This window comes from Carlito syrichta, unplaced genomic scaffold (assembly GCF_000164805.1).
Source record: "Carlito syrichta isolate Samal-C Ts95f unplaced genomic scaffold, Tarsius_syrichta-2.0.1 Scaffold303962, whole genome shotgun sequence".
NCBI classification, from domain to species: Eukaryota; Metazoa; Chordata; class Mammalia; order Primates; family Tarsiidae; genus Carlito; species Carlito syrichta.
Window position 1 is genome coordinate 50,224 of NW_007248058.1, and position 25,870 is coordinate 76,093.

A 25,870-nucleotide genomic window follows, 5' to 3' on the forward strand; every position below is an offset into this window, starting at 1 on the left:
CACCTCAGCCTCCCAAAGGCGCGGGATTACAGGCTGAGCCACCGAGCCCGGCTGAAATTGTATTTCTTAATATGGATATACCACAATCTATTTAACCATTCATCTGCTGATAGACATACGGATTGTTTCCAGATTTTGACTATTATAAACAAAGTTGTTGTGAATATTCACATATGAATCTTTGTGCTTGCATTTCTTCTGGGAAATAAATAAAAGTAGAATTGCAGGTCACATGATGAGTACATATTTAATTCATAAGTGACTGCCAAACTGTTTACCAAACCAGCAATTTCTATGTTCCTATTCAGCAATGCATGAGAGTTCCAGTTGTTTCATACGCTTGCCAGCACTTGGTTAGGTCAGTCTTTTTTATTTTAGCCATTTTATTCAATGTACTTTAGTATTTCATTATGCTTTTAATTTGTATTCTCTGATAACTGATGAGGTTGAATAGGTCTTCATGTGTTTATTAGGTGCTTTTTGGTGTAATATCTGTTCACGTCTTTTTCTATTATTAATTTTGATTTATTACTCTCTTGAATTGTGAGAGATCTTGGTCTATTCTAGATACATTTCCTTTGTTGAATATACATTTTGCACAAATTTCTCCCAGTCTACAGCTTGCCTTTTCATTTTCTTAACAGTGCCATTTAAAGAGCAAAAGTTTTTTTGGGCTATTTTTAAACTGGTGGCTCTAGTGGTTACAATACAGAGTCTCAAAATATCACAGCCAACTGCCTCGATAGTGATCGCTACACTTAACATGTAAGAGCCTTCCAATAGGATAGCTCCATGTTATCTTCATTCCTTATGCTACTGCTGCCATATACATTACATCTATACATGATGCCAACCCCAATATATTGTTAGAAAACAATAGAAGAGACAAATATATTTGCTTTCCAGGAGTTTGCTCATAATATTCATATGCATGTTTTCCTCTGTAGCGTGCTTTTTTGGAGTTCATCAAGCGTCTTAAATTTGTAAGTTTATGTTTTCATCAAATTCAGAAATTTTGACCACTATTTTCTCAAATACCTACGTTAGACTGTTTGACAATCTTCCACACACCACGGAGCCTGTTTCCTTTCTTCTTTTTCTCTGTTCTCCAAACTAGATTATTTCTATTGATGTGGATTCAAGTTTACACACCACTTCCCTGTCATCTCCCATCTGATGCCAACCCATCAGGGAATTATCCATTTCAGGCAGGATTTTCAGTTATTAAGATAAGTAAGAATTTCAATTTCTCTGCTATGGTAGCACATCTTTTCTTTCATTTTTTTCATAATTGCCTTTAAATTTTGCACCTATTATAGTGACAAATTTAAAGGTCTCATCTGCTGTTTTTAACATCTGGATGAGCTCACTACTTGTTTCTATCGAGTGCATTTTATTTGGACTACAAGTCACCGTTTCCTGTTCACAGATCTACTAATCTTTTATGGCATACTATAGATTCCGTCGCATGTGTTCCGTCGCATCGTCACCTTCTTTTAAGGGATGCTAACTTGCTTGTGTTTGCTTTGGTTTCACTTTTGGCAGGCAGTTACATTTAGGGGCACACCGGATCCAGTCAGTCTTGATCTGCTTCTTGTTAGGGTGAATCTGTTTCAGTCTGAACGTAGCCTCTGGTCATACCTCTGATTCTTGGCTGTGGCCCTCATTCCTAGACATGGTCCTGCTCCTCACCATGGCTTTCGGGCCTCTCACCTGGCTTGAACCCCTCAGTCAAGGCTCCCCTCCCAGGCTGGCTCTGACTCCAGGATACCCCCAGCTGCGTGACCCCCGGCAGCACCATCATGCTCCTCTGAGACATACATGGGTGCTCTCTTGCAGACCTCGCAGGCTTCCTCTGTGCCCGGAGCCCAACTCAGGGGACGCATCTCCAAGCAGACTTCTGAGTGCTCTCTCTGGGCAGCTGCTGCTGCTGCTTCTCAATGACCTGACCCGCAAATTACAGCCACTGCATCCAACCAGAACGCTGATCTCCATGCTCGTGAGGCCTCCATCTCATTTATGCTCTGTGGCAGAAGAGCATTTCAGGCAGAAAGCCAGGGCAGTTGAGGGCGATGGTGGGGTCCATTTTACACCTCTTCCTTCTCCCAGGGGACACAGCTCTTTATGCTCTCCAGTGTCTAAGATTAGTTGTGTCTTTTATTGGTCCCACTTTTTAGATTTTACTTGTCAGTTGCTCTGTCATGGCCCCATCTACCTTTACAACTTTCAGTATGATGTGAATAAGACACAAATGTCTGATGTCAGTGCTCTGCTTAAAACTCTCTAGCCAACCGTTATCTACATAATAAAATTCAAACTCCTAAACAATAGACTCAAATTCTCTAATTCACGGTTCTGCTGGAATCACTTTCCAGATTCTTTTCTGCAACTTCTGCCCTCCCAATGTCAATGGTTCTCAACGTAAGGTGCATGAACATCACAGGGGAACTGCTGAGTGTCTTTAATGGAGATCTCCCTTTTCACCTCATCTCAATCTAACTTGGTCCAGCTAGGGTGGGCTGGGGGTCTACATTTTTAACAAACAATCTAGGCAGTTTGGATGTGAGTAGACTAAGTCTATCTATGGATGATTACTGTTCAAGTCTGGCAGCTCAAATTGTGGTCAGAAGATCAGAAGCATTCGCCTCAATGCAAAGATCCTAGAAAAGTAGACTCTCATTCCCTGTCCCAGCCCCTTCTACCCAGTGAGTTAGCCAGGGTTTCCAGAGAATCTGAACCAATGGGATCCTTCTATCTATCTATCTGCCTTTCTATCTATCTATGTATCTGTCTATCTATCTATGTATCTATCTATCATCTATCCTTCAATCTATCTATCGATTCTTCTATCATCTATCTGTCTGTCATCTATCTACCATCTGTCTGTCTACCTGCCTGTCATGTATCTAGCATCTATCTGTCTATCTATCTATCTATCTGTCTATCTATCTATCTATCATTGTTTCTGTGATAGATCACTAAGTATGATAGACTCTAAATCCATCCAAGTTGCTGCGAAGACATATATTTGTCCTTTCTTATGGCTGCATAATATTCCATCGTGTATATGTTCCACTTTTTTAATCCAGTCCAGTTTCGATGGGCAGCATAGTTGCTTCCATGTTTTTGCTATTGTGAATAGTGCTGCAATAAACATGTGTGTGCAGCTATCTTTTGTGTAGAATGATTTCAGTCCCTCTGAGTATATTACCAGTAGGGGCGTTGCTGGGTCATATGGAAGGTTCATTCCTAGTTCTTTTAGGAATTGCCACACTATTTTCCATAGAAGTTGAACTAGTTTGCATTCCCACTAGCAGAGTGGCAGCGTTGCTTTTCCTCCACATCCTCATCAGCATCTGTTGTTGTTTATTTCATTGATGATGGCCATTCTTACTGGGGTCATTCTCAATGTGGTTTTGATTTGCATTTCTCTGATGATTAGTGAGGTTGAGCACTTTTTCATGTGTCTATTGGCTACCCATATATCTCCTTTTGAGAGGCGTCTATTCGTGTCTTTTGCACACTTTTTAATGGGGCTGTTTGTTTTTTTCCCTTTCAGCATGTTTGAGTTCCTTGTAGATCCTGGATGTTAGGCCTTTTTCAGATATACAGTTGGCAAATATTTATTTCCCATTCTGTGGGATGTCTCCTCGTTCTCTTAATGGTTTCTTTTGGTTTGCAGAAGTTTTTAGTTTAATGAAGTCCCACTTGCCTATCTTATCTCTTATGGCATGGACATCTGGGGTTTTGATCAGGAGTTGGTTGCTTACTCTAATTTCTGTAAGGGTGTCTCCTGCATTTTCTAAGATTCTTATAGTTGGAGGCTTTACATTTAGGTCTTTGATCCATTTCGAGTTGATTTTTGTGTATGGTGATAGGTAGGGGTCTTGTTTTAATCTTCTGCATGTGATCAGCCAGTTTTCCCAGCACCATTTACTGAACAGGTTCTCCTCTCCCCAGTGGTTGTTGATGGAGGCTTTGTCAAAGGTAAGTTAGTTGAGAAATTGAAGTTTTGCTTCTGGAGCTTCTATTCTGTTCATTGGTCTATATGCCTATTCTTGTGCCAGTACCAGGCTATTTCGATTATTTTAGTGTTATAATGAAGTTTAAAGTATGGAAGTGTGATACCTCCCACTTTGTTTCTTTTGCTAAGGATTATTTTGGCTGTTCGTGGTCATGTATGTTTCCATAATAATTTCTGTATTGTCTCTGAGAAGATCCATGTTGGTAATTTAATGGACATCTCATTGAATCTGTAAATTGCTTTTGGTAAGAGGGACAGCACAACAATGTTGATTCTTCCTATCCATGAGCATGGAATATTTTTCCATTTGTTTGTATCTTCTTGGATTTCTTTAAGCAATGTTTTGTAGTTTTCATTGTAAAGGTCTTTCACTTCACTGGTTAGGAAGATGCTGTGGTATTTCTTTGTGTGTGTGTGTGGCTATTGTGAATGGGATTGTGCTTTTTATTTGGTTCTCTGCCAGTTTGTTGTTGGTGTATAAGAATCTGCGTGTGTTTTGCACCGTTATTTTGTACCCCAAGACTTTGCCAAAGTCTTTTATCAATGAAAGGAGGTTTATGACAGATTCTCTTTAAGTTTCGAGGTATAGGATCAAAGACTTGAAAACCAGCAGAGCCTTTGATGTAAATCCCAGCTTGAGTACAAAGGCCAGAGAACCAGGATCAGTGATGTCTGAGGACATTAGATGGGTGTCCTAGCTCAAATTGAAACAGATTCACCCCTCCTCTGGCTTTTTTTTTCTTCAAGCCCTCTACAGGTTGGATGGTGCCCATTCACACTGGTGAGGAGGATCTTCTTTACTCAATTACTAAAGAAACACCCTCGCAGACACGCCCAGGAGGAATGTTTTACCAGCTATTGGAGCATTCCTTAGCCCAGTTAGGCTGACACATAAAATTAACCATTACTACATTTTAAAGTACATTCAAAAAATCCTAGCTGATATACTTGCAGGCCATGGTTTGAAAAGCACTGTTTTAGATTATTCTGTTCTTTAAGCCAAGCACTTTCGTACATTTATGTTTTCGTTCCTGTGATTTCTTCTGTTTAAATATCTTTATTTATTTTCTTGATACAAAATTAGTAATTATTGAAAACCAAGATAAACTGAGACTTCTTGAGCTCCCAGGCAGATTTTATTAAACTTTTTGGGGGGTTTCAGTTGCAAGTTTGTGTTATCTTTTACTCTAGCACTTATAATTATTTATTTCCCTGTTTCATATGTTGGTCTGTGAACACTGGACACTGGGACTAAGACTTTTTCTCTGATTCCTCAATCTGTAGAATCTTTAAACGATCTTTAATACATACTTTCCTGGAAATCAATGAGTATCCGAACATGGGCACAAATGATACTCGATGCTCATGGATAAGCTGTAGCTTCGGAAGACTGCCAGTTTAGAAGCGAGGTTACTTCTGTTCATATCTCAGTTTTGAAACTTGCTAGCTGTGTGTCTTTAGGCAAACTGAACTTTCCTTCTGCTCCTCAGTGTTCTTATCTCTGAAATGGAGCCAACAGAATCATCTGTTTTGTTGGCTGATTTAGAGTTTTAAAGAAACAAAATGCATGCAGTTCTTAGCAAGCTAGCACATAGTGAGTACTTCATAAAAAATAACCATGATTAATGTTGAACTTTAATTTCAACCAACATTTATTGGTGACCAATATGTTAGCCATTTTGCACAGAAAAAAAAGGACCTGGATTTTTGGTTGATTGCATTCTAAAGAGAGGCGAAATAGTAATTCTCATGACACTGAAGAAGTGAAGTCGACACTTCGCTGAATGAACTCCAAGCACTTTCATCATGTTCACTATAAAATTGACCCCCCAGAATGCACACATTTGTTTATAAATTATACATGAACAAAAATTATCAGTTAGTAGCTTAGAGAAAAATACATTTTTTGAAGGACAGTCAGTGTTAAAGTTTGTGGCTGTGAGTTCGTATTTCAAATATCCTTTTTGAGGCTATCAAATTATTTTGAAAAGTTCATTACAAATATGATTGGATTGGAAATTTGGCTGACCAAAAGCTCTGATCAGTAGGGAAAAAAGTACCAGCTTTTTCTTTGCTTCTCCTTAAACTGGTTATATATATATATATAATGTATGTTGTCTCCACAGGAATCCCTCAAAGATACCTGACAATTTTGTAAGGGTAGATTCAGTTAAAATTAGATATTAACATTTATAAATCCATTTAATATGGTGCACATAAGCTATAGCACATCTCCATGCACTAAAAGCTAAAAAAGTAAAAATAAAAAAAGTGGAAAGTAGCTCTTAACCCTTCTCCACTTAGAATTCCAAGACCTTATCTATTATAATTTGGCTACTGTATGTGACACATGACTAACTGATTCATGAACTAAGACCACCAGGGTATATTTATATGCTAAATATTAGTAAAACTTTAAAAAATATATTTATGTATACATAAATATAAATAAAGTTTCTAATATTTTTTCTTGCACCTTAATTAATTTTCTTGAAAGATTCCTGTCATATTTACATCCCACTCTGGGCCACATTTCTTTTGATGGTATCTAAATTGTTTTCCTAAAATGAAACAATACTTTTGGGGAAAAACTTCTGATGTAGTTTGGAAGCTTCTAAATGAAAATACTTATTAACAAAAACCTATTAGACCATCTAATTTAGGCTCACACATGCCTCTCATTCAATATATAGACAAGCACTTAATGAACTTTCTTTAGTGAATAAGAAGTAGCATTTTGGTTCATTAGTTATTTTTTTTTCCAGCATTTATATAATAGAGGTGAATATGCATGGCAATGGTCATTTTTTCCATCCTATAAATTTCTGGTAAGATCTCACGAAAGTCTCGCCAAAAAAGAAGTAACTTTATAAATGTATTACTCAGGGGGAGGGTATGGAAGGGGAAGGAATCTTAATCAAAGGTGTATTTTTTTTCCTGCGTCACTAGACCTGGGATTTTTATTATATAGACATACCTATCAGAAAACTCTGTGTTTTCTGTGGGTGGTGATTTTGCCTAGATCACACTGTATCTGTTTTTCTGATTTTTTCTTCCCCTTCAGCACGTGCATTTGATTGTGAAGTTGAGATTTTTTTTAAAAACTCTCCTAAAATCCAGAACCCAAGGCCAATGTCTCATGGTTTTTAAATGCTGTCTGTGTAGACCACTGACATTTGGATGGAACGATTCTTTGTCGTGCGAGCCGTCCTTGCATCGTAAACATCCTTGTGCGCTGCGCTCCGGATGAGTGCAGCCACTTCCCTCCTCCCCAAGGGTGACAACCAAAACTGTCTCCAGACATGGCTCCTTGAAGGCAAAATCACCCTGGATGAGAGCCACTGACTTGGAGAACACATGAAAAGATTCATTAACTTAAATTGACTTTTTACATTCAAGTTACCTTCCTGAACTTAAATTGATTTTTAAGATCCAAGTTACTTTCCTATTTGAACAAATAAAGTTTCCTGATTAAAGATTAAATTTTTCCCAAGTAGGAATTTGTCAAGATAGTATTAAGAAATACTTTTTTAAAACTGCAGCAAAAAAAAAAAAAAAATTAAAACAAACAAACAAAAAAAAGGATTCCACTTCTTGCATACTTAACTAAAGTCTCCAGTTAATGGTGACTGTTAATACTAGGTCCTCAGTTTAAGAAGCTGGAGAATATTCATACTCACAAATTAGAGCAATCATTAAGATAGATTTTTTACACTCACATTTCTTCTTAGTAAGCAAATATTTCATGATTTTTTTTGTAAATGAACACGTTCTCAATGAAAAGTTAATCGGATGCTAACTGTGCTAACTGAAGATGTCAATTTGTAATTTATCCTTCAAGTCTCACATTGAATAGCACTCTTTCCTGGAGAGTCTTCCCTGACCTCCCCACCTTCCCTTCCCTGCCCCCACCCCAGTCTGGGTCAGGTTCTCTCCAACGTTTTCTCTGAGCTCCCAGTACCTAACTTATTATGCTGCATATGATGCTATTTTTATTTTTATCTCTATATCTTTATCTATGGTAGGGTTCACAGTCTTATATATTTGCAGGAATAAGGCGGGTAACATAAATAAAGTGTTAGATCATATAGCAGTCAATGGTAAATGGCAACTGACACTCAGACTCAACATTTTTGCCATACAAGAGGGAGTGGTGAAGACTGTCGCAAGTTTGAGTACTTAATGTCCCATGTAAAGGGAACAGTCACTATTCAGCTCTTGCTAGTCATTTTCACGTAAGAATGTTGGCCCGGTGTTGTCCAAACTTCAGAGAATCATATGTTACTGGGAAGTGTCTCACTATTTAAATGTTGGCCATGAATTCACATTTTTAGCTATAAATACTCGGCATGCGAGGCCATATTCACCCATTTCTCTTGCTCCTGTTTATAATCTCTGATGGTAAGAATGAACATCCTCAAGGGACAGATCATTTCCAAGCTGCTCATCATCTTACTTTGAGTGCTCAGAACAGTTCCTGATACATATACATGAATACATAGACATTGCATACATGAAAGAATGGAGTTATAATTCTGTGGTCACTAGGAAGGAAAAACCTTTCGATAGAGGTAGAATCAGGTTGACAGTGAACAAAAAGGTCCTGTTTTGGCTATGAGAAGTGAAAATTGGGAAATTGTCAGATATCTCCTTAAAGCAATTTTAGTGGTTTGTAGGGAAGAAGCTACAAAAAAGGGTTGAAAGTAGAGTTAGGCAAATGAAGACAATGAACACGAACTGCTCTTCTGAAAAGCTAAGGTTGAGCACTATTTGAAGAGCAACAGGCTCACAGAAAGGTTACCACCATGACATTGTTCAGTCTTTCTGAGCTCTTCTCCCTTTGGATAAACCTAAAATTCACAGTATGTTTAAATGCTTTTTTAAAATTTTTGAAATAAACAACATGTTAGAAGTAAAAGCACCTTAAAGAAACTATAATATTCCATAGATGCTTTTTCACAGAGCATGCGTTCACATTCCTTCCCAGACTTCTAGATCAGCTATCCCTAATCTTTTTGGCCTCAGGGACCAGTTTCACGGATGACAGTGTTTTCCACGGACCAGCAGAAAGAGAGTGGGTTTCAGGAGGATTCAAGCGTATTCCATGTCTTGTGCACTTTATTTCTATTAAGATTCCATTTTAATATATACTAAAATAGTCATACAACTCACCATAATGCAGGACACGAGGGAGCCCCGAGCTTCTTTTCCTGCAGCTAGACGGTCCCATCTGGGGATGCTAGGAGACGGTGACACTTGAAGTGTGTTGCTTACATCCAGTGTACTCTGTAATCTCATTTTGGTAGCTGTCACTGCAGAAAGCCCCGCTTCACAAAGACGGGATGTTGGACATGGAAGCAGACAGAAGGCGGAGCTCAGGTGATAATGTGAACGGTGGGGAGTGACTGTGAATACAGAAGAAGCTTCAATGGCTCACCCGCATCTCATCTCTGCTATGCAGTCTAGTTCCTGACAGGCCATGGGACCAGTCTGCATCCCAGAGGTTGGAGACCTCTGTTCCAGAGATTCTTTTTCTTTTACAAGTTGGGGTCTTCACTCTCTCGCCCAGGGCTCACTGCAGCCCTGACCTACTGGGTTCTGGTGATAATTCCACCTCAGCCTCCTGAGTAGCTGGGACTACAGGCGTGGGCCACCATGCCCGGCTTGTTTGTTGCTGTTGTTGTAGAGACCAGGTCTTGTTAGGTTCCTAGGCTTATTTCGAACTCCTGGGCTCAAACAACCCTCCTGCCTCGGCTTCCCAAGGTGCTGGGATCACAGATGTGAGCCACCACACCCCGTCTAGAGATTCTTACTAGCCTCTTCCTGTTACATCACCACTATATTATTAAGTGAGAAGATTTAAGCATAGTCAAAGGTCCAGAGGGAAGCAGACAACAGGGAGAAAGAGATGACAGAAAACTGGAAACTAGCAGGCGGGGCGGCCGACTCGAGGAAAACGCAGGGCAGATGCAACTTGGAGGGTGTGACCCTGGGAAGAGTACAAGAACTCTGTCTAAGAGTGTCACCTCTCTTTTTTCCTTTTTGTTTCCAAAATTTCAAACAAAGTCAACTGTTTCCACCACCCTGGAGCCCTCTCAAATTGATATACGTAGTGGAAATAAATTTAGAAATTGCTTCAACAAGAGGTACACAGGCGTGAACATTTGTAAGCAGTTATTCTTCTGCTGATGGACGGACCCTTTCACTGGGGAGATCCGCAACACACGAGGCAGCTCTCGTCCGTGAAATGTTGATGCCTGAACCAAATGCATTTCACACGGAAGCCCCTGCGTGGCTCCTTGTCCTAAAAGAAACCTTACTCCTCTTCAGAAACCAAAACATTGCTTTTTTTGTTTTCAACTTTTTTCCTTACAAAGACAAACTGTAACAATGGGTATGCTGGGTAAATTGGGTCGATGAAGAAAAAATATACTTAGAAAAACACATTATGCCTGAGCCTGCGGGTTCGAGACCCGCCTGGGCAGCGAGACCTCATCTCTACAAGAAATCAAAAAAATCAGCCGGGCGTGGTAGCGCATGCCTGTAATTCCAGCTACTTGGAAGGCTGAGGCGGAAGGATCGCCGGAGCCCAGCAGGTCGAGGCTGCGGTGGCCGGGAGCGGCCACTGCACTCCAGTCTGGGCGACGGAGTGAGACTCCAACTCAAAAAAAAAAAAGTGCCTTTCTATTGAAAAAAAAAATGCCATTAGATACTTGTTATATATTTAAAGCGTAAGTAGCAAATGAGATCAACGTCATCATAGGCAAAATCAGCCTTACGCTTTCATATTGTAGGAAAGTTCTTTTTTTTTTTTTTAAGGAAGCAGGATTTATTGAGAGGACAGTAAAGCTCCCACAGAGGGAGGGGACTTGAAGGGGTTGCCCTTGTTGCTGACTTTTAAAGTTATTCCCTTAGAACCAAATATCCTTGCTTTTGAGTAGGGAAGAAATATGAGGGACTTTGGCAGTTAAATACAACAGAAGTCCATCTTCTCAAGTTTTTTCCTTGAGATTGGAGCCGAGGAAAGATGGGCAAAACCACTATGGAAAGTGAAGAGCATATTTTAGAGGCCAACAGACCTGGGCTGTGGCTATCTCCAACACGTACAGACTACCTAAGGTTCTGTGAGGACTTTATTTTATTTCTTTTAATTTTTTTTCAAACTTCTTAGAGAAGCTTTATTGCATTCCAAAGAGGTATTTGAAGGAAAATAAAATCTTCTTAATGTCTGTGTCTGATTTTCTTTTTTTATATTGCAAAGATGTGGGGTACCATTCAGTTTAGGTATACAAATGGTGATTGCGCAGGTAAAGTTTGAGCCTCACTTTGGTCCCCACCTCGCCTGGTTTGAGATCAGGTCCCTTGTTGATGAAGTGTGCCCTCCCCTTCCCCTGGCGGTGTCCCACGACTGCCAATCCCTTTCTTACAGTATTAAGATAATTGTTCAGGGTCTGCTTATGAGTTGAGAACATGTAGTACTCAGTTCTTTGTTTCTGTGACAGATCACTCAGTATTACTTGAGCCTGAGTGTCATTGACTCTAAAATAAAGTTTATTTTCCTTTTCTCATAGGTAAGTCATTAAGCTTATCTGCATGAGAAGATATAAATAAAACATTTTGCATGGGACTTGGCCCATAGTAAGCAACTCATAATTAGCAATGACTGTGTTGTTATTATTCTCATTAGCATAACTTGGTAAGACAAAAGTACTATCTTGACAGTATCCAGTAAAAAAGTCTTTGGTTCCACCAGAGGTCAAACTTGAGAGACCCAACCAAGACACAAGAGGGTACTTTATGACGTATAACTTTTGACTTCACCATTTCCCTGTTCAGAAGGAATCTTAACATATGTTCTCTTAGATTCCACTGATGTTGACTAAATAAGAAGATATAGAGACACCTGAGGAAAGGATAAATATATGTTTACGAGACTTTCCCTGATAAATCTGTATTTTCCCTGCTTCATAATTTGCATATAATTTATTTCAATGTAGCTTGTTACAGTGCTTCTCGTAAGGTAGTCGTTTATAAACAGATATTTGTCAAATGAAAGAGTATCCATCTTTCTACTCATTTATATAAGTTCTTCATGCATTAAATGTATAAACCACGCATCAGTTTTGCATGCAGTGACTATTTCTCCAATTTGTCACCTTCCTTATAATGTTGTGTTTTTTAACACTTTAATTTGCTCAAATCTATCATATTTTCCCCTCTATTTTTAAATATCATTTTATGCTTAAAAAGACCTTTCTCACTTCTCTGCATTTTAAATTCCTGACCATCTGCAGGCAAGACTGTTTTAAGGCAATGGCTTTCCCATTTGTCTCAGAGGCTGCACGTATCTGTAGCCCTCACCAGTCAAAATTAAAGGTCATTGGGAAGTGGAGTCAGCTCCTGTGAATTGTTTTCCCTGGAGAAGGTATTCTCAGTTCCTGGCTGCATATGCACAGTGACACAAGGAGACGTTTCCCAAGTCCCAGCTCTGGCACAGCCTTTTTCATGTTTTAGGTCTTTGATCATTTGAAGCAGAGGGCGTGAAGTCATGAGGAAGAGATAAAGGGATGGGAGAAAGAGAAGATGATTGGAGAAATCAGATCAACACTTTATTTGGAAGGTGCCATTGAAGTAATACCGAGCCCAGACTCCCATGTGTCCAAGCGCAATGAGTTTACTGAGCATCGCTGGGCCAGGTTCCTTTGACATGCTTCCTATGTGTCCTCACAATTGTAATGTGGACACAGTTGCTGTCCCCTCTTTATGTAACCACGGAAATTAGCAAAAAGGCTTATACAACCTGCTCCAGCTCACACAATCATTATCAGAGCTGGAATTCTAATTAGGGAGGCTAATTCTAAGACCCGCATCTTAACCCTGTGTTACATGCATCTCGGATTTAACATGTGAAAACAAAACATCTTATGTCTGCCTTAAAAATCGCTTCTTCCTGATTCTTCCCTATAGCTCTTTCATTTCATTTCCCTGCTGTTATTGCACTTGAGAAAATACAAAACAGCCAATGCTGTGACCTACAAAGCCCTACAAGATCAGGCACCTTTGACCTCATCTTAAACACCATTTCTCGCTTAAAAAAAAAAAAATCTACTCAACACTGGCCTTGCCTCTGGCCTTCAAACACACCAGGCTTATTTCCACCCATAACCTTGCAGTAGCTACCTCTTGTCCTTTAACACTTAACTTTGAAATTGGGGCTTTTTGGCATTTACCATTTATCTCAAAGGTCATCTCCTCAGCGATGATTTCCCTGATTCCTCAAAGTAGCTGCTTAATCATTTGCCTGTTTTATCCTATAATATTTGGTACTTTAAGCTACTTATTGGTTTGTTGTTTTGTCTCTCCATTCGCATAGATAGAGTAAAATATATGCTCTGTTGAGAGATTTGATTGTCTTACTCAAGTGCAGTGACCCCACTGCTCAGAACAGAGTTTGACATGCTATATATGCTCGATACATGTTTGTTTTAGTATATGAAGGTTTATTGAAAAGGGAAGTGGCAAGATCAAAATTGGCAGACAATTTATCTGTGAATGCTGTGGAGGATGGATGTGCAGTGAGCAAAAGCATTAGTCAAGGAGACAAGTTAGGAAGCTACGTAATATGAGGATGGCATTAGAAATAAGGAGAAGAAATGTGAGAAGTGTATGATAAGCCAGCAGAATTCTGAAACCGATAGAGTTGAAAGGACTCCCGGTCATTTGGAATAAGAAAGTACTATTAGTATAAATAAGGAATGCTAGAATGACCAGTCAGACTGGGAAACTTATAGATGGCATTGACAAGAGCACTTTTGACCTTTGAATCTGCGATGCCATTTGTGGGCAAAACACGTGCAGACTCAGACTTAGCAGAGAAGTCAGGACCCAAAATGAAGTTACCAGATGGTGTAAGAATGACCGAAGGTGGCATCGAAGAATGTGGCTTAGGGTTGAACGTTCAGGTCACATACTTTTAAGAGACAGACAGAAACAAAAAAAGAGGAAACAAAAAGTGAACCGGAAGAGGGTGGTTTTAGAAAAGCAGAAGAGAGAGGAATTTCAAGCAGAGAAAGATGACCGGACTATAGAGAGGATGGCCTAAGGACACAGGATTTGGTAAACGGGATTTGGATTTCGGAAACCGAGGCAGTGCTTTTAGGAGAGTGGTGAGGCTCTCAACGCCTCCGGGGGAAGACATCATGGTGACATCCCTGGATAATACAAGGCAGAGAAAACAGAGAAGAACCTTGCTTCAGTGAGCAGTAGTGTGAGAAAAGCAAGGTTCAATGAACAACGACTACGGCGGTCTCAGCTGAGATTTAGATGAGGCGTGACGATCCCAGCCAAAGTTGACTAAAGAAATGAGATCAGAACCGTCAACAGTATCAGTAACTTTTCTCAGAAGATTGAAAAATGAAAGAAGGGATAGAGATAACATTAACTTAGCTTCAGTGGGGAAAGGGGGTTTTTGTTTGTTGTTTTTTAAAATGGAGAAAACTTAAGTTTTTATAGTTTGAGCAAAAGGAGTCAATGCAAGAACAAAGGTTGAAAACACAGACTTTTAAAACATTCTTGGAAGATGAGGTAGACACAGGAGAAGAGTTGGAAACTGTGAACACTAATTTTGCTATTTGAGGCTCTTTTCCAAAGTTTTCTCACTTTTTTATAATTTCTTCTAGGTCTTCATGTGGGAGTGACAGCTTTAAGAGATCAAAATTTTTTTTACTGGGAGAATTTTCTTATTCAACAGTATTTGACATTGTATTATGTAATTCATAAATGCAATGGTCTGTCTTATGAACATTTTACTTTCTTGCCAGATGGAGTGTTAATGGATCAATATTATAGAAATTGCAGTTAAAATTCTTACTTTGAGGGAGAGGATTAAACCTAAAGTTCTTTTTCTTCCAAAGTTGGAGCTTTTTGTGAATATGAGACCCTCCACATCACCCTTTTGAGTGTTCTGACTTATGAAATGAAGTGGATAATAATTATTTGTGTAGGATCATTAAGATAAATTTTTATTTTTTAATACATATTTTAAGTCAATCACTATTTATTGAAGTCCTACCAAGTGCTAGAATTAAATAGGTTAGTTACAAATTAAAAATTTAATAATGATTAGTTGCTATTAATGTTATAAATATTTGATGTCTCTCCAAAGACAGAAATACAATAAAAATAGTATATGAAAATGTAAGAATTACTTTGATTGTTACATAAATTATTCGTGCTTGAAGGCTCAAATAATGGTTCCAACATACTCATTGGTAAAACAAGTTCAGTTAAGAAAGACACTACAAATTCATCACATAAAGAGCCTGGGATACTACAAGGGGGGTCCAGCAAAATCGGAAATTTATTTATAAAAATAAATTCTTATTCTTAAATGTTTAAACTTCAGTGACCTTCAAAGTATTTGCCGTTTGATGCGATTCACCTATCAAGATACTTTTTCCCTTGCTCAAGAAATGCTTGAACTAGTTAGTTTCGATGTGTTTTGGTGCTTCTGCCATTTTTTGTTTCACCTTTTCCACATCAGCAAGACGTTTCCCTTTGAGGGCTGTTTTTATTCTGGGGAAACAAAATAACATTGATTGGGGCAAGATCTGGTAAATGGGGGTGGAGATCATGCCAATTTGGGTCCGAAAGTGCTGAACACAGCATGGGGTGAGCAGGTGTGTTCATAAATCACCCATCATGAAATGGGCAAATGCATTGAAAGAATCTCTCCCCCAAAATTCACTGAAGCCAAATGCAGCATTACGCCAAACGCTAGCTGGTACACTGATGCCGACGGGTTCCTAAAACACTTACCTGGAGAGAAGCTGGCACGACCAAGGGTCCACCCTCCAGAAGATAATTCCGATTTTGGGGGTCCACCTTGTATGCGTTATGGAAGAAGTGATTACTGGACTGCCTCAGAGCAGTTCGCTGAGCTGCAGTTTGTTCAGTACTTAGGTCATAGTCTCTTCTTAGATAGCATATTTCATCTTCATCTCTAAAAGAAAAAAAAATTAAGCCTTTGAACGGTTTCTGTAACTCCCTGACCTCTTTGGGGGCTAGAGAAGGTGCAGTTATTGAAAGGTCTTACATGTAAGATTGAGTTGAGTTTGCAAGAGCCTCACCCTAGGCAAATGTCCTTTCTGTCTTTCACGGTCAAGTGGTAGAAGATTGATTGGAACTAACGTCACTGTCATTTGGTCCTACAGCTCAGTCATCTGAGGGTTGCTCTCTGCTATCTAATGTGTTCTTAGCCAGAGATCACACTTAGGTTTTTTTCTGAGTACCTAAACTGTCTGACAGGCAGAGAATCAATACATCCTGTTGCACAGCTTTTGAACCTGCTAGAGAAAAGTATCACTAAAGATGTGTTTCCTTGCAGGATAGCGTAGAATTGATCACCGCCCTGCTTCACAGTGGAGCTGACGTACAGCAGGTTGGGTATTGTGGCCTCAGCGCCCTCCATATTGCTACAGTAGCTGGTCACCTGGAGGTAAGTGATGCTTTGTCACCTGTGAAAACGAAGGTTACCTGCCTCTTTGGATTCTCGCTCCCAATTGTTTTCAAATGCTGCCTTGCAGATTCTTGAAGTTGGTTTATTTTTCAGCCAGTGAACATACTAATTTCTTCTTGGGGTAAATGTTAGCTATATAAATGTGCTTTTGAGAGTCAGTTCAGGCCAGTTGTACTAGTGTAATCAAACATCTTTTCCCGCAAAGGTGGCTGGATACACAGAGGCTTCATAGCGGAGGCTGTGTAAGTGAACCACTTGGTTACAATACCTGTCCTCTTGGATTTTGGAATTAAGCAACTCAGTTTCCACAACGTCCTATTTTAACCTTGAGGAAGTTACTGAATCCCATGACATTTGTGTGTCCTTCATTTGTAAAATAGGAATAGTCCTTGGCCTATTGTAATAATTAAATTAGATAATCCATATATAGCACTTTGCATATTGCTTTACGCCGAGTAAATGAACTAAATGTGAGGACTAAATGAAAGATTGTTCACTTATTCATCCATTTATGCATTACCTGAATAATTATTAAGCATCTATTATGTGCCAGATCTTGTTCTTGGTGCTGGAATGAGAGTGGCAAGAAAAACGGGCAAAAATTTCATCTTAGTAGTGTTAAGTTGCAAAGAATGAAACAGGCAATAGAGAAAAGAAAATATTATATAGTGCTAATTAGCAGTAAGTCCCTTACCAATAATAAAGTGGAGTAAAATGAAAACAGGACAGTGGAGAAATGAACATCATTCTAAATAAGCAAAACAGTGAGACCTCTGAAAGAAGGTAATGTTGGAACAGAGCTATAAATGAGATGAGAACACCAGCCATGCTAACGGTGAGACAAACATTTCAGGCCTAAGGAATAGCCCATGTGACGGCCCCGTGGCATAAAAAAGCTGCATGTACTTGGGGGACCTGATTAAACCTATGTTTTTAAAGTGGATTGAGCTGGAGGTAGAGGGATGAAGACATGGTCTGGCCAGATCACACAGTATTTTAAAGGTCACAAGAAGAACTGGAAGTACTCATTTTATATATCCTACTTGGCGAAGCACTTCCCTTTGCATTATATGATTAACTTCACAAATCCTCATGGAATAGTTTTTATTGTGATTGCCATTTGACAGATATAAAACTAAGGCTCTTGTATAGTGATTGTCTTTACAAATTACAAAACCATTAAGAAAAAGAGGTATGTTTGGAATCCTGAAAATTTTACTCAAAACCTCGTGACTTTCACACTCTATCAATTGTGGTGATAACATGCAGGTCAATGATATAAAAATAATGAAGTCTTACATCCTCATGATTAAATAGTTGCCTATTTCTCCCTTGTAGTCATGTTGCAAATTAAATTGTATCTTCACTAATATACACACACACACACACAAGCTGTGAACAAATAGAGTCACATATAAAATTATACATAAAGTCTACAAAATAGGTGTGATCAAACTCTCATAACAGAGTCACTCTGAAGTCTCTTACCTTCGATAAATATTAAAATATCTTATTGAGAGCAAAATGGTTTTCTTCACATTGCCTTATTTCCTAGAAAATAAATATTTTTGGTGAGTTCATTGCAAATATAAGTGAGTTCATCTTACTTATGAGGAAAGAGGAAATCCCATTAGATTCAAACATAAATGTTTCCACAAGAAGAGATCAGCTGAGGCCAGAGATAAAGTAAATGAAGGAGTCAACATTAAGGAATCTGGGTAGAAGAATTGATGAGGTAGACGTTGCTTTCTAGTGAAACATACTCAACCTTCTAATGCCAGGAAAATGACAGAATGCTTTTCAAAACAAAAAATCTTTTTTTTTTTTTTTTGTCTGGTGTTGAGCTGATTACATGTGTGAATGCTGGAATTACAGCTGTGTCAAAAGCAAAGTAGTTAAGAGCTTGGTTTCTTCGTTTCCTATTCAAATAGCTCTATTTTCCTGCCCTGTAAATCATAGCATGGAAGGAAGTTTCACATAGCTTCTACCAGCCTTAGGGAAACTTTACCCAAATGATTCCAAACAGGTCCCTACTCCTGTCTCGCAGTTCTCCGTGTATTCCCTGACTTTCCTCACTTAGTTTTTGGCAACATTTCATGACTTTTAGAGTCAATCACTGGTACTGCACAAAACACCACGTGTAGATAAATCAACCTTTATTCTCTTCTTACATAATGAACTAATTGGGTTACTGATCAAAAATTAAGGAACAATGGTATCCAAAAAAACCTATCTGAAACAATCATATTCAGAATGGAATATTTTTAGGGATTATTTCTTTCAAAGCTATTTGCAGTTGATCTTTGAACAACATGGGGTTAGGACACTGGCCCCCTGCAGAGTTGAAAATCTGCACATAACTCTTGACTCCCCCAAAACTTAACTATGTGTAGCCTATTGTTGACCAGAAGCCTTACTGATAACATATTTTGTATGCTATATGTGCAATATATTGTATTTGTACTATACACTAAGCTAGAGAAAATAAAATGTTATTAAGAAAATCATAAGGAGAAAAAATATATTTAATATTTATTAAGTGGAAGTGAGTCACGAGAAAGGTCTTTCTCCTTGTCCTCATCACATTTAAGAGGTTGAGGAGGAGGAGGAGGAAGAGGAGGGGTTGGTTTTGTGGCTCAGAGGTGGCAGAGGCAGCAGAAAACTCATGTGTAAGTGGACCCATACAGTTCAGACACATGTTGTCCAAAGGCCAAATGTAAGTGTAATAAATAATCACTGTCAATAGAGTTTTTTTTCTCCACATTCATTCATTCAACACATTCTTGAGTTCCTACTTCATCTGTAGTGCTGGAATGCAGGAGTGATACACCAATTATGACACAGCTTTTTCCCTAAAGAGTCTGCAATGCAGCTGAGTGCACAAATGAATATGCAGGAAAAATAAATAAGCAATCCAAAAGTAAAACAGCAATATAGGTATAAGTAAGGACTGGAAAAGAGTCCAAGATGAGAGAAGGTTGGAAAATTAGGAAGACAGATGCACCTCAACTTATGATGGGGTTATGTCCTGATAAGCCCATCATCAATTGAAAACGTCATTAAGTGAAAAGTGCATTGAATGCCATTACCCAGCTGAACATCATAGCTTAGCCTAACCTACCTTCAGTGTGCTCAGGACTCTTACATTGATCTACAGTTGAACAAAATCATGTAACACAAAACCCATTTTCTTAAAAAATGCTGAATAGCTTGTGTAATTTATTGAATACTCTACTGGAAATGAAAAGCAGAATGGCCGTCTGGGTACTCAAAGCATGGTTTTTACAGAAGGTGTGCTGCTTTCACACCACTGAAGTCAAAAATTGTAAGTCAAATAATCAGAAGTGGAGATATTCTGTAATTCGAAATATGATAATTACATAGCAAGAGGGGTCAGAGAGCACAAAGTTAGAAGAGTTAAGAGTTCACTGGGAATAAAGGTCAATGTGAACAGAAGAGTTAGGGAAGGAGTGATGGGCGGGCGTTTGAAACTGGTCTGGACTTTGAAGAATGGTAGGATGCAGACAACAAAAAGAAGGACCATGCCGGCTCGGTGGCCCAGCCTGTCATCCCACGCCTTTGGGAGGCTGAGGTGAGTGGATCGCCTGAGCCCGCGGGTTCGAGACCCGCCTGGGCAGCGAGACCTCATCTCTCCAATAAATCAAAAAATCAGCCGGGCATGGTAGCGAATGCCTGTAATTCCGGCTACTTGAAAGGCTGAGGCGGAAAGATCGCCGGAGCCCAGCAGGCGAGGCTGCGGTAGCCGGGAGCAGCCACTGCACTCCAGTCTGGGCGACAGAGTGAGACTCCAACTCAAAAAAAAAAAAAAAAAAAAAAAGACCATGTCCAAAAATAGAAAGAATTGAGTTGAGCACATTTCGGGAAGAGTGGCTAGAAAGACGGCATGAAACAGACTGTGAAGAATCCAGGTAGGTACCTTTGGGTGTTAGGAATGGAGCAGACTAACGAAACTTGGACAGTAGAAGTCCAAGGAGCTTGTTTAAGGCAATGTAGTAGGCAATTACTTAGTTTACAACAGACACCACACAAGGCTAGATGGTGTGGGAGAGAAGTCAACAACTAGAACACAGAAGTTCTCACTCTTTGAAGAAGTGTAGAACCAATCGCATTTTTCCCACAGGAAATGGGGAGCCATTGAGAGATTTTGAGCAAGAGAATGATTGGAGTTTAATAAGAAAATGTGAGAAAGAGGATTTCTTGACTGCCTTAGTATGAATTGTAGTGTGATAACACGTTTAGATGAACAGAGATAAAGGATTGGGTAAAGGATTTGATTTGGAGGAAAAATCAATCAGCATGTTGTTTTTCTGATGACATCCAAATTTTCAACTGGAAATGTTCAGTAGTAATTTAGAAATACACAGACGTGTTCACATTTTGGAAATCATGTGTATAGAGGCAATATTTGAAATTATAGCAATGGCTGAGAGTTGTATATTGGGTACAATGGATGACCCAAGGATTGAACCTATGAGAACATACAGAGACTTGGAGGAATTATAGAGTAGCCATTGAAAGAGACAGAGAAGGGTTGCTCAGAGTGGCATGAGGAAACCTAGGAGACTATGGTAGCACAACAATTAGGAGTTTTCGCAAGAGTCAAAGCATCCTGGGTATCAAATAGTGCAGAAAGGCTGAATGCAGTGGGACAGAATACACAGAGACTATTTCCTTGCCCCACCAAAATCAAGGTGCTTATTTCACTCCTACTTTTTCCTGTCTGGGTTAGCAGGCTAGTGGCGGAACAGCAGTGGGAGTTTCCTTTCATTGGCACTCACAGTCTTTTATTGCCCACCTTTCTCTGGGAAACAATGGCTGGTGCTAAGCCTGACAGAGCTCTTTGTCTCCACACATCACATTCAGACCCTCCATTAGTGTCTCCAGTGTGTTTGTCCTCCCGTAATTGTGAATTCTATTAAACAATTTTGCAACGAAATTTACATCGACTAGGCAGCTGTCTTCTTCCATAATAGAAGAGACTGTGTGTTGCAGGTTCCTAGACATGCTGACTACAGTTTGAGGCTCGGATTGAAATTCACTGTGCTTTGAAAAGCTGGCAAATATTGGTTGTCCGAGTTCTCAATACTTCTCTCTGACTGATTTATCCATCCATCGATACATATGCACACACGGCTTTAGACCAGGCCGAAGATCCTGTCAGCAATCAATGGAAATGCACTAAATCCTCTCTTCCCCTGAAGGCCCCTGGAACATGAGTCATGTGCTCTTCCAGGCATGGAAAATGAAAAATATTAGCTAACATTTGGTAGTGCTTTATCATTCACATACCATTGCCACTTGGTTCTCCTGTGAGATAACTACTGTCAGACTCAGTTTATTAGAGAGGAAACTGAGGAACAGGGAAGTGGAAGGATTCCCACAAGTGCATGGGCATTCAGGTGGTAAATAAACGAGCTGAATGAGACTCAGCCCTGGTCACCTAATTTCAGATCTGCAGTCTTGCAAATGAAAGATCAATTCCTCCCCAGGGACTCTTACATTTATTGCTAAAACAGAGCTTACACCCACAAGACACAAAGAAGGCATTCAGAAAGCAAAAAAACTAACTTCTTATGCTACTATCTAAAGCCCAGGCATTACCACATATACAATTAAAGTCCATTAATTCATTCAAAAATAACTGTATAAGGCATCTCTATAGGGGTAGCAGAACCCATGGAGATGTAATATATGGACATGAGCAAGACACACACACCCCTTCATATTTAATCAAATATCTTTTCAAGAATGTGTTACTCTTTGGTGTTTCATGCACTAGTTTCTGCAGTTATCAGATGTCAAGTCAATTATCTAGAGCCATAGACAGCTGTTGGAGCAGCCAACAGAAAAGCAAGCAGCAAACAGATAACACAGTATATAATGTGGAGAGGCTGTGGGGAGTTTTATTTTTTACAGAAAGTCAGAGTTGCATATACACCTTGTGCAGGTGAGAGTATTATTTTTATAGCTGAATTTATTCTATTCTACCTTACCCCATTTTCAGATTGCAAACACTTAACCAACACCGCTTCCAAATGCTTCCCCGTTATTTTGGAATTTATTTCTGATTTCAAGGAAATGCAATTGATGTTGTTCCAGTTCATTCTTAACTAAATCATCTAAATGTTTCAGTAGAGAGTTTTGTTTACCAAGAGGCCTCTGACTCGCTCTAAATTATTTCTTTTATAATGGCTTTAGTTTTCTCCCCAAAGGCACACATGAGAGAATACTTAGAATTATAAAATGCGATTTCTCACTCTCTCTCTTTGTTTAGAGGTAGAGCACTCATGAGTTTTATAACTAAACAGTGCCAGATCTGCCTCCAGTCTTGTGAACAGGCAGCCGTCCCTTGTGAACTTTGTTTGAAATCAGAACAAATAATAAAAATAAATAAATTTTTTTAAATAGTTAACACTTTGAATGGATAACCTTGTACTAATCTATCGACTTCACCTTCACTTGAGAGTTTGTCCTCATTCCCCTCAAATGGGAAAACTTAAGCACATAGAAATTGAATTACTTGTCCAAGGTGACGGGCCCTAAATTGGTAGAGCACGCATTCTCATGCCATCTAGCCAGCTCTTGTGACCCTACACAGCCCTTCTCCCCGCTCAGGCTATCTCCTCTCGGCCCACCTGACTAGGCTGTAGGTTTTGGACAAGGTGGATAAAAGCTTAGATGTAAGTGTTGGAAAAACATGCTGCGTATTCACATCTGAATCACCAAAGACCAAGCACGTTAAGACAGTCTGGTGCCTCTTGGTATGGCCTCCGTTCTTCTGGGCGCTATTTCTTATCTTCATATTCCACAAGACATTTTTTGCAGCTTTGCTGAGATAAGATTCACGCAGAAGCGGGAGGTAGGAGGAGGTAGAAGGACAAAAATTCCCCGCTGGGTACAATATTCACAGGTGGAGTGATGGGTACTCTTAAGGTCCAGACCAAAAACTATTTGTACCCCCAAAGCTGTTAAAACTTTTTTTTTTGAGTTGGAGTCTCACTTGGTTGCCCAGACTGGAGTGCAGTGGCCGCTCCTGGCCACCGCAGCCTCGACCTACCGGGTTCCGGCGATCCTTCTGCCTCAGTCTTCCAAGTAGCCGGAATTACAGGCATGCGCTACCACGCCCAGCTGATTTTTTGGTGTATTATAGAGATGAGGTCTCGTTGCCCAGGCGGGTCCCGAACCCGCGGGCCCAGGCCATCCACTCACCTCAGCCTCCCAAAGGCGCGGGATGACAGGCTGAGCCACCAAGCCCGGCTGTTAAAACTTTTAATAGATCGCATATCTAAATCACCCACTTAAGACATACAATTCCATGGATTTTTAATAGAGTCACAGAGTGTGTAATCATCACCACGTTCCCATTTTCGAACATTTCAGTCGCTTCAGAAGCGGACCCCATGATCTGGACCACCAGCTCCCTACTTGTCACAGCTGTAGACTTGGCTGTCCCAAATATTTCATGTAAATCGAATCAGGCAGGATGTGGTCTTTTTGTGACTGGCTTCTTCTTTTACTTGATGTCACGTTTTCAAGGTTCATTCGTGGTCAATATACTTAGTTTGTATCAGGATTATTGTCATTTCTATTTCTGTTGAATTTTCATTATACACTGGTGCTGTCTGGGGATCTGAAATGTTAGCTGGAGGTTTCCTGCCAGCATCGGCTGATAAAGAACATGGCTAAGTGGAGCCTCTTCCTGAATGGGCAGGCCCTGGGCAAGGTCTCCTCCCTGATGGTTAATGCCAGTGCCTCTCACAGGTTCATTCTTAAGCGGTAACGGAGTTTAAGACACCTCTGTAAAAACGCAGAAGTTATGATGCTTGAGTTTAGCTCTTTGTGGTTAACATCTTAGTCATCCAAGTATGATCCATTAACCAGCAATGTAGGTTAACCAGTGAACTGGTTAGAAAATAGAGTCTCAGGCTCTACCTCGGACCTGCCTAAAATCAGTATTTTAACAAGATTCCCAGGCAATTTGTATATATATTCAAATTTAAGAGCCTCTGTGTTAAAGGATACTAGGGGAAATTAGATTTAAAAGAGATAATCTGAGAGAAAAAGAACAAAAATCAATGAATGAATGATTTAAAAGTTGTGCTTTTCATTGGCTTTATGATTTTGCTTTTGGCTGACCTTGATTTGAGTGTTTTAGTAAGCATTAAAGAAGCATTCAAGGCTCATTCTAGGGCTCAGCGTCACAGGCACTTGCTGTGTATAATACATGCCTCCTAGTACCTGACACCTTGTGGGCACTCTATGTGTGTTACCTCTCTTTTCATTTCTGAGATTTAAAATTTAATAAGCGTAGTATTTACAACGAGAATAAAGTTATAATGTAATGGAACAACACCACAAACATTATAAGATAAATAACTCAAGTAACAATTGGGTTAAGGATTTAAATGGATATATCTCCAAAGATGTTCTACAAATGGCCTATAATTACATGAAGAGATGGTTATCATTAGTCATTAGGGGAAGGCAAATCAAAACCACAGTGAGATACGGCTTCACTTCCACAGGGATATAATGAAGACAGACAATAGAAAGGCCTGATGAGGGTCTGCAGGGATGGGAAACCTCATGCTTGTCAGTGAGAATGTAAAATGCTGTATGTGCTTTTGGCCAACAGCTTGGCGGTCCCTCAAAAAGCTAACCATAGAGTTACTGTAGGACCTAGTCATTCCACACCAAGTCACCCATGGGTGTTCATCAAGCCTTATTCATAATTCCCAAGAAGTGGAAGGACATGTTCATCAACTGATGACTAAATAAATGATAAAACGTGCTGCATGTCTACTGTGAGGATTACTCAGCAATAAAATGGAATGAAGGATCGATGCATGCCACGGTATGAGCAGACCTGGGAAGCGCCGCTGACGAGGGTACGCTGCCATAGAATCATCTGACTTTGAACGTCCATGGTCACTCCAGCTTCTGTGCGTAGCTGGGCCAAAGGGTATGTGAATTTAATATTTGGTAATTGTTGCCAAAAAGCCTCTCAGTTTATTTACACTTTTGCAGTAGGAGTGCCTGTTTTCTTTTATATAAAGTCGCAACTTGGTCTTTGCCAATATAAAGAAATAATGGAATCTTGTTCTATATAAGGTAGACTGAGCCTCTGTATCATTTGATATATAATTAATCTTCTGTATTTCTTATTCTGTGTACTGCCTTTCTGCCTGTTTTTGTATTAAATTTATTTTTCTTACTGACTTGCAATAGATTTTTGTATATTAAAGAACTGGGTTTTTGTCATATCAGTTGCAGTCTATCTTATTAGTTTTCTTTTTCAAAAAGCATTT

At 39.5% G+C, this 25,870-nt stretch overlaps 1 protein-coding gene across 1 annotated transcript in view; it reads left to right on the forward strand.

The window, feature by feature from the left end:
- The window catches only part of LOC103261652 (serine/threonine-protein kinase TNNI3K-like), a 286,249-nt gene that overhangs the window by 18,482 nt on the left and 241,897 nt on the right, over positions 1–25,870 (forward strand). The window contains 1 exon segment of the mRNA XM_008059229.2: positions 16,410–16,520. Coding sequence (XP_008057420.1) covers positions 16,410–16,520 — 111 coding nt within the window.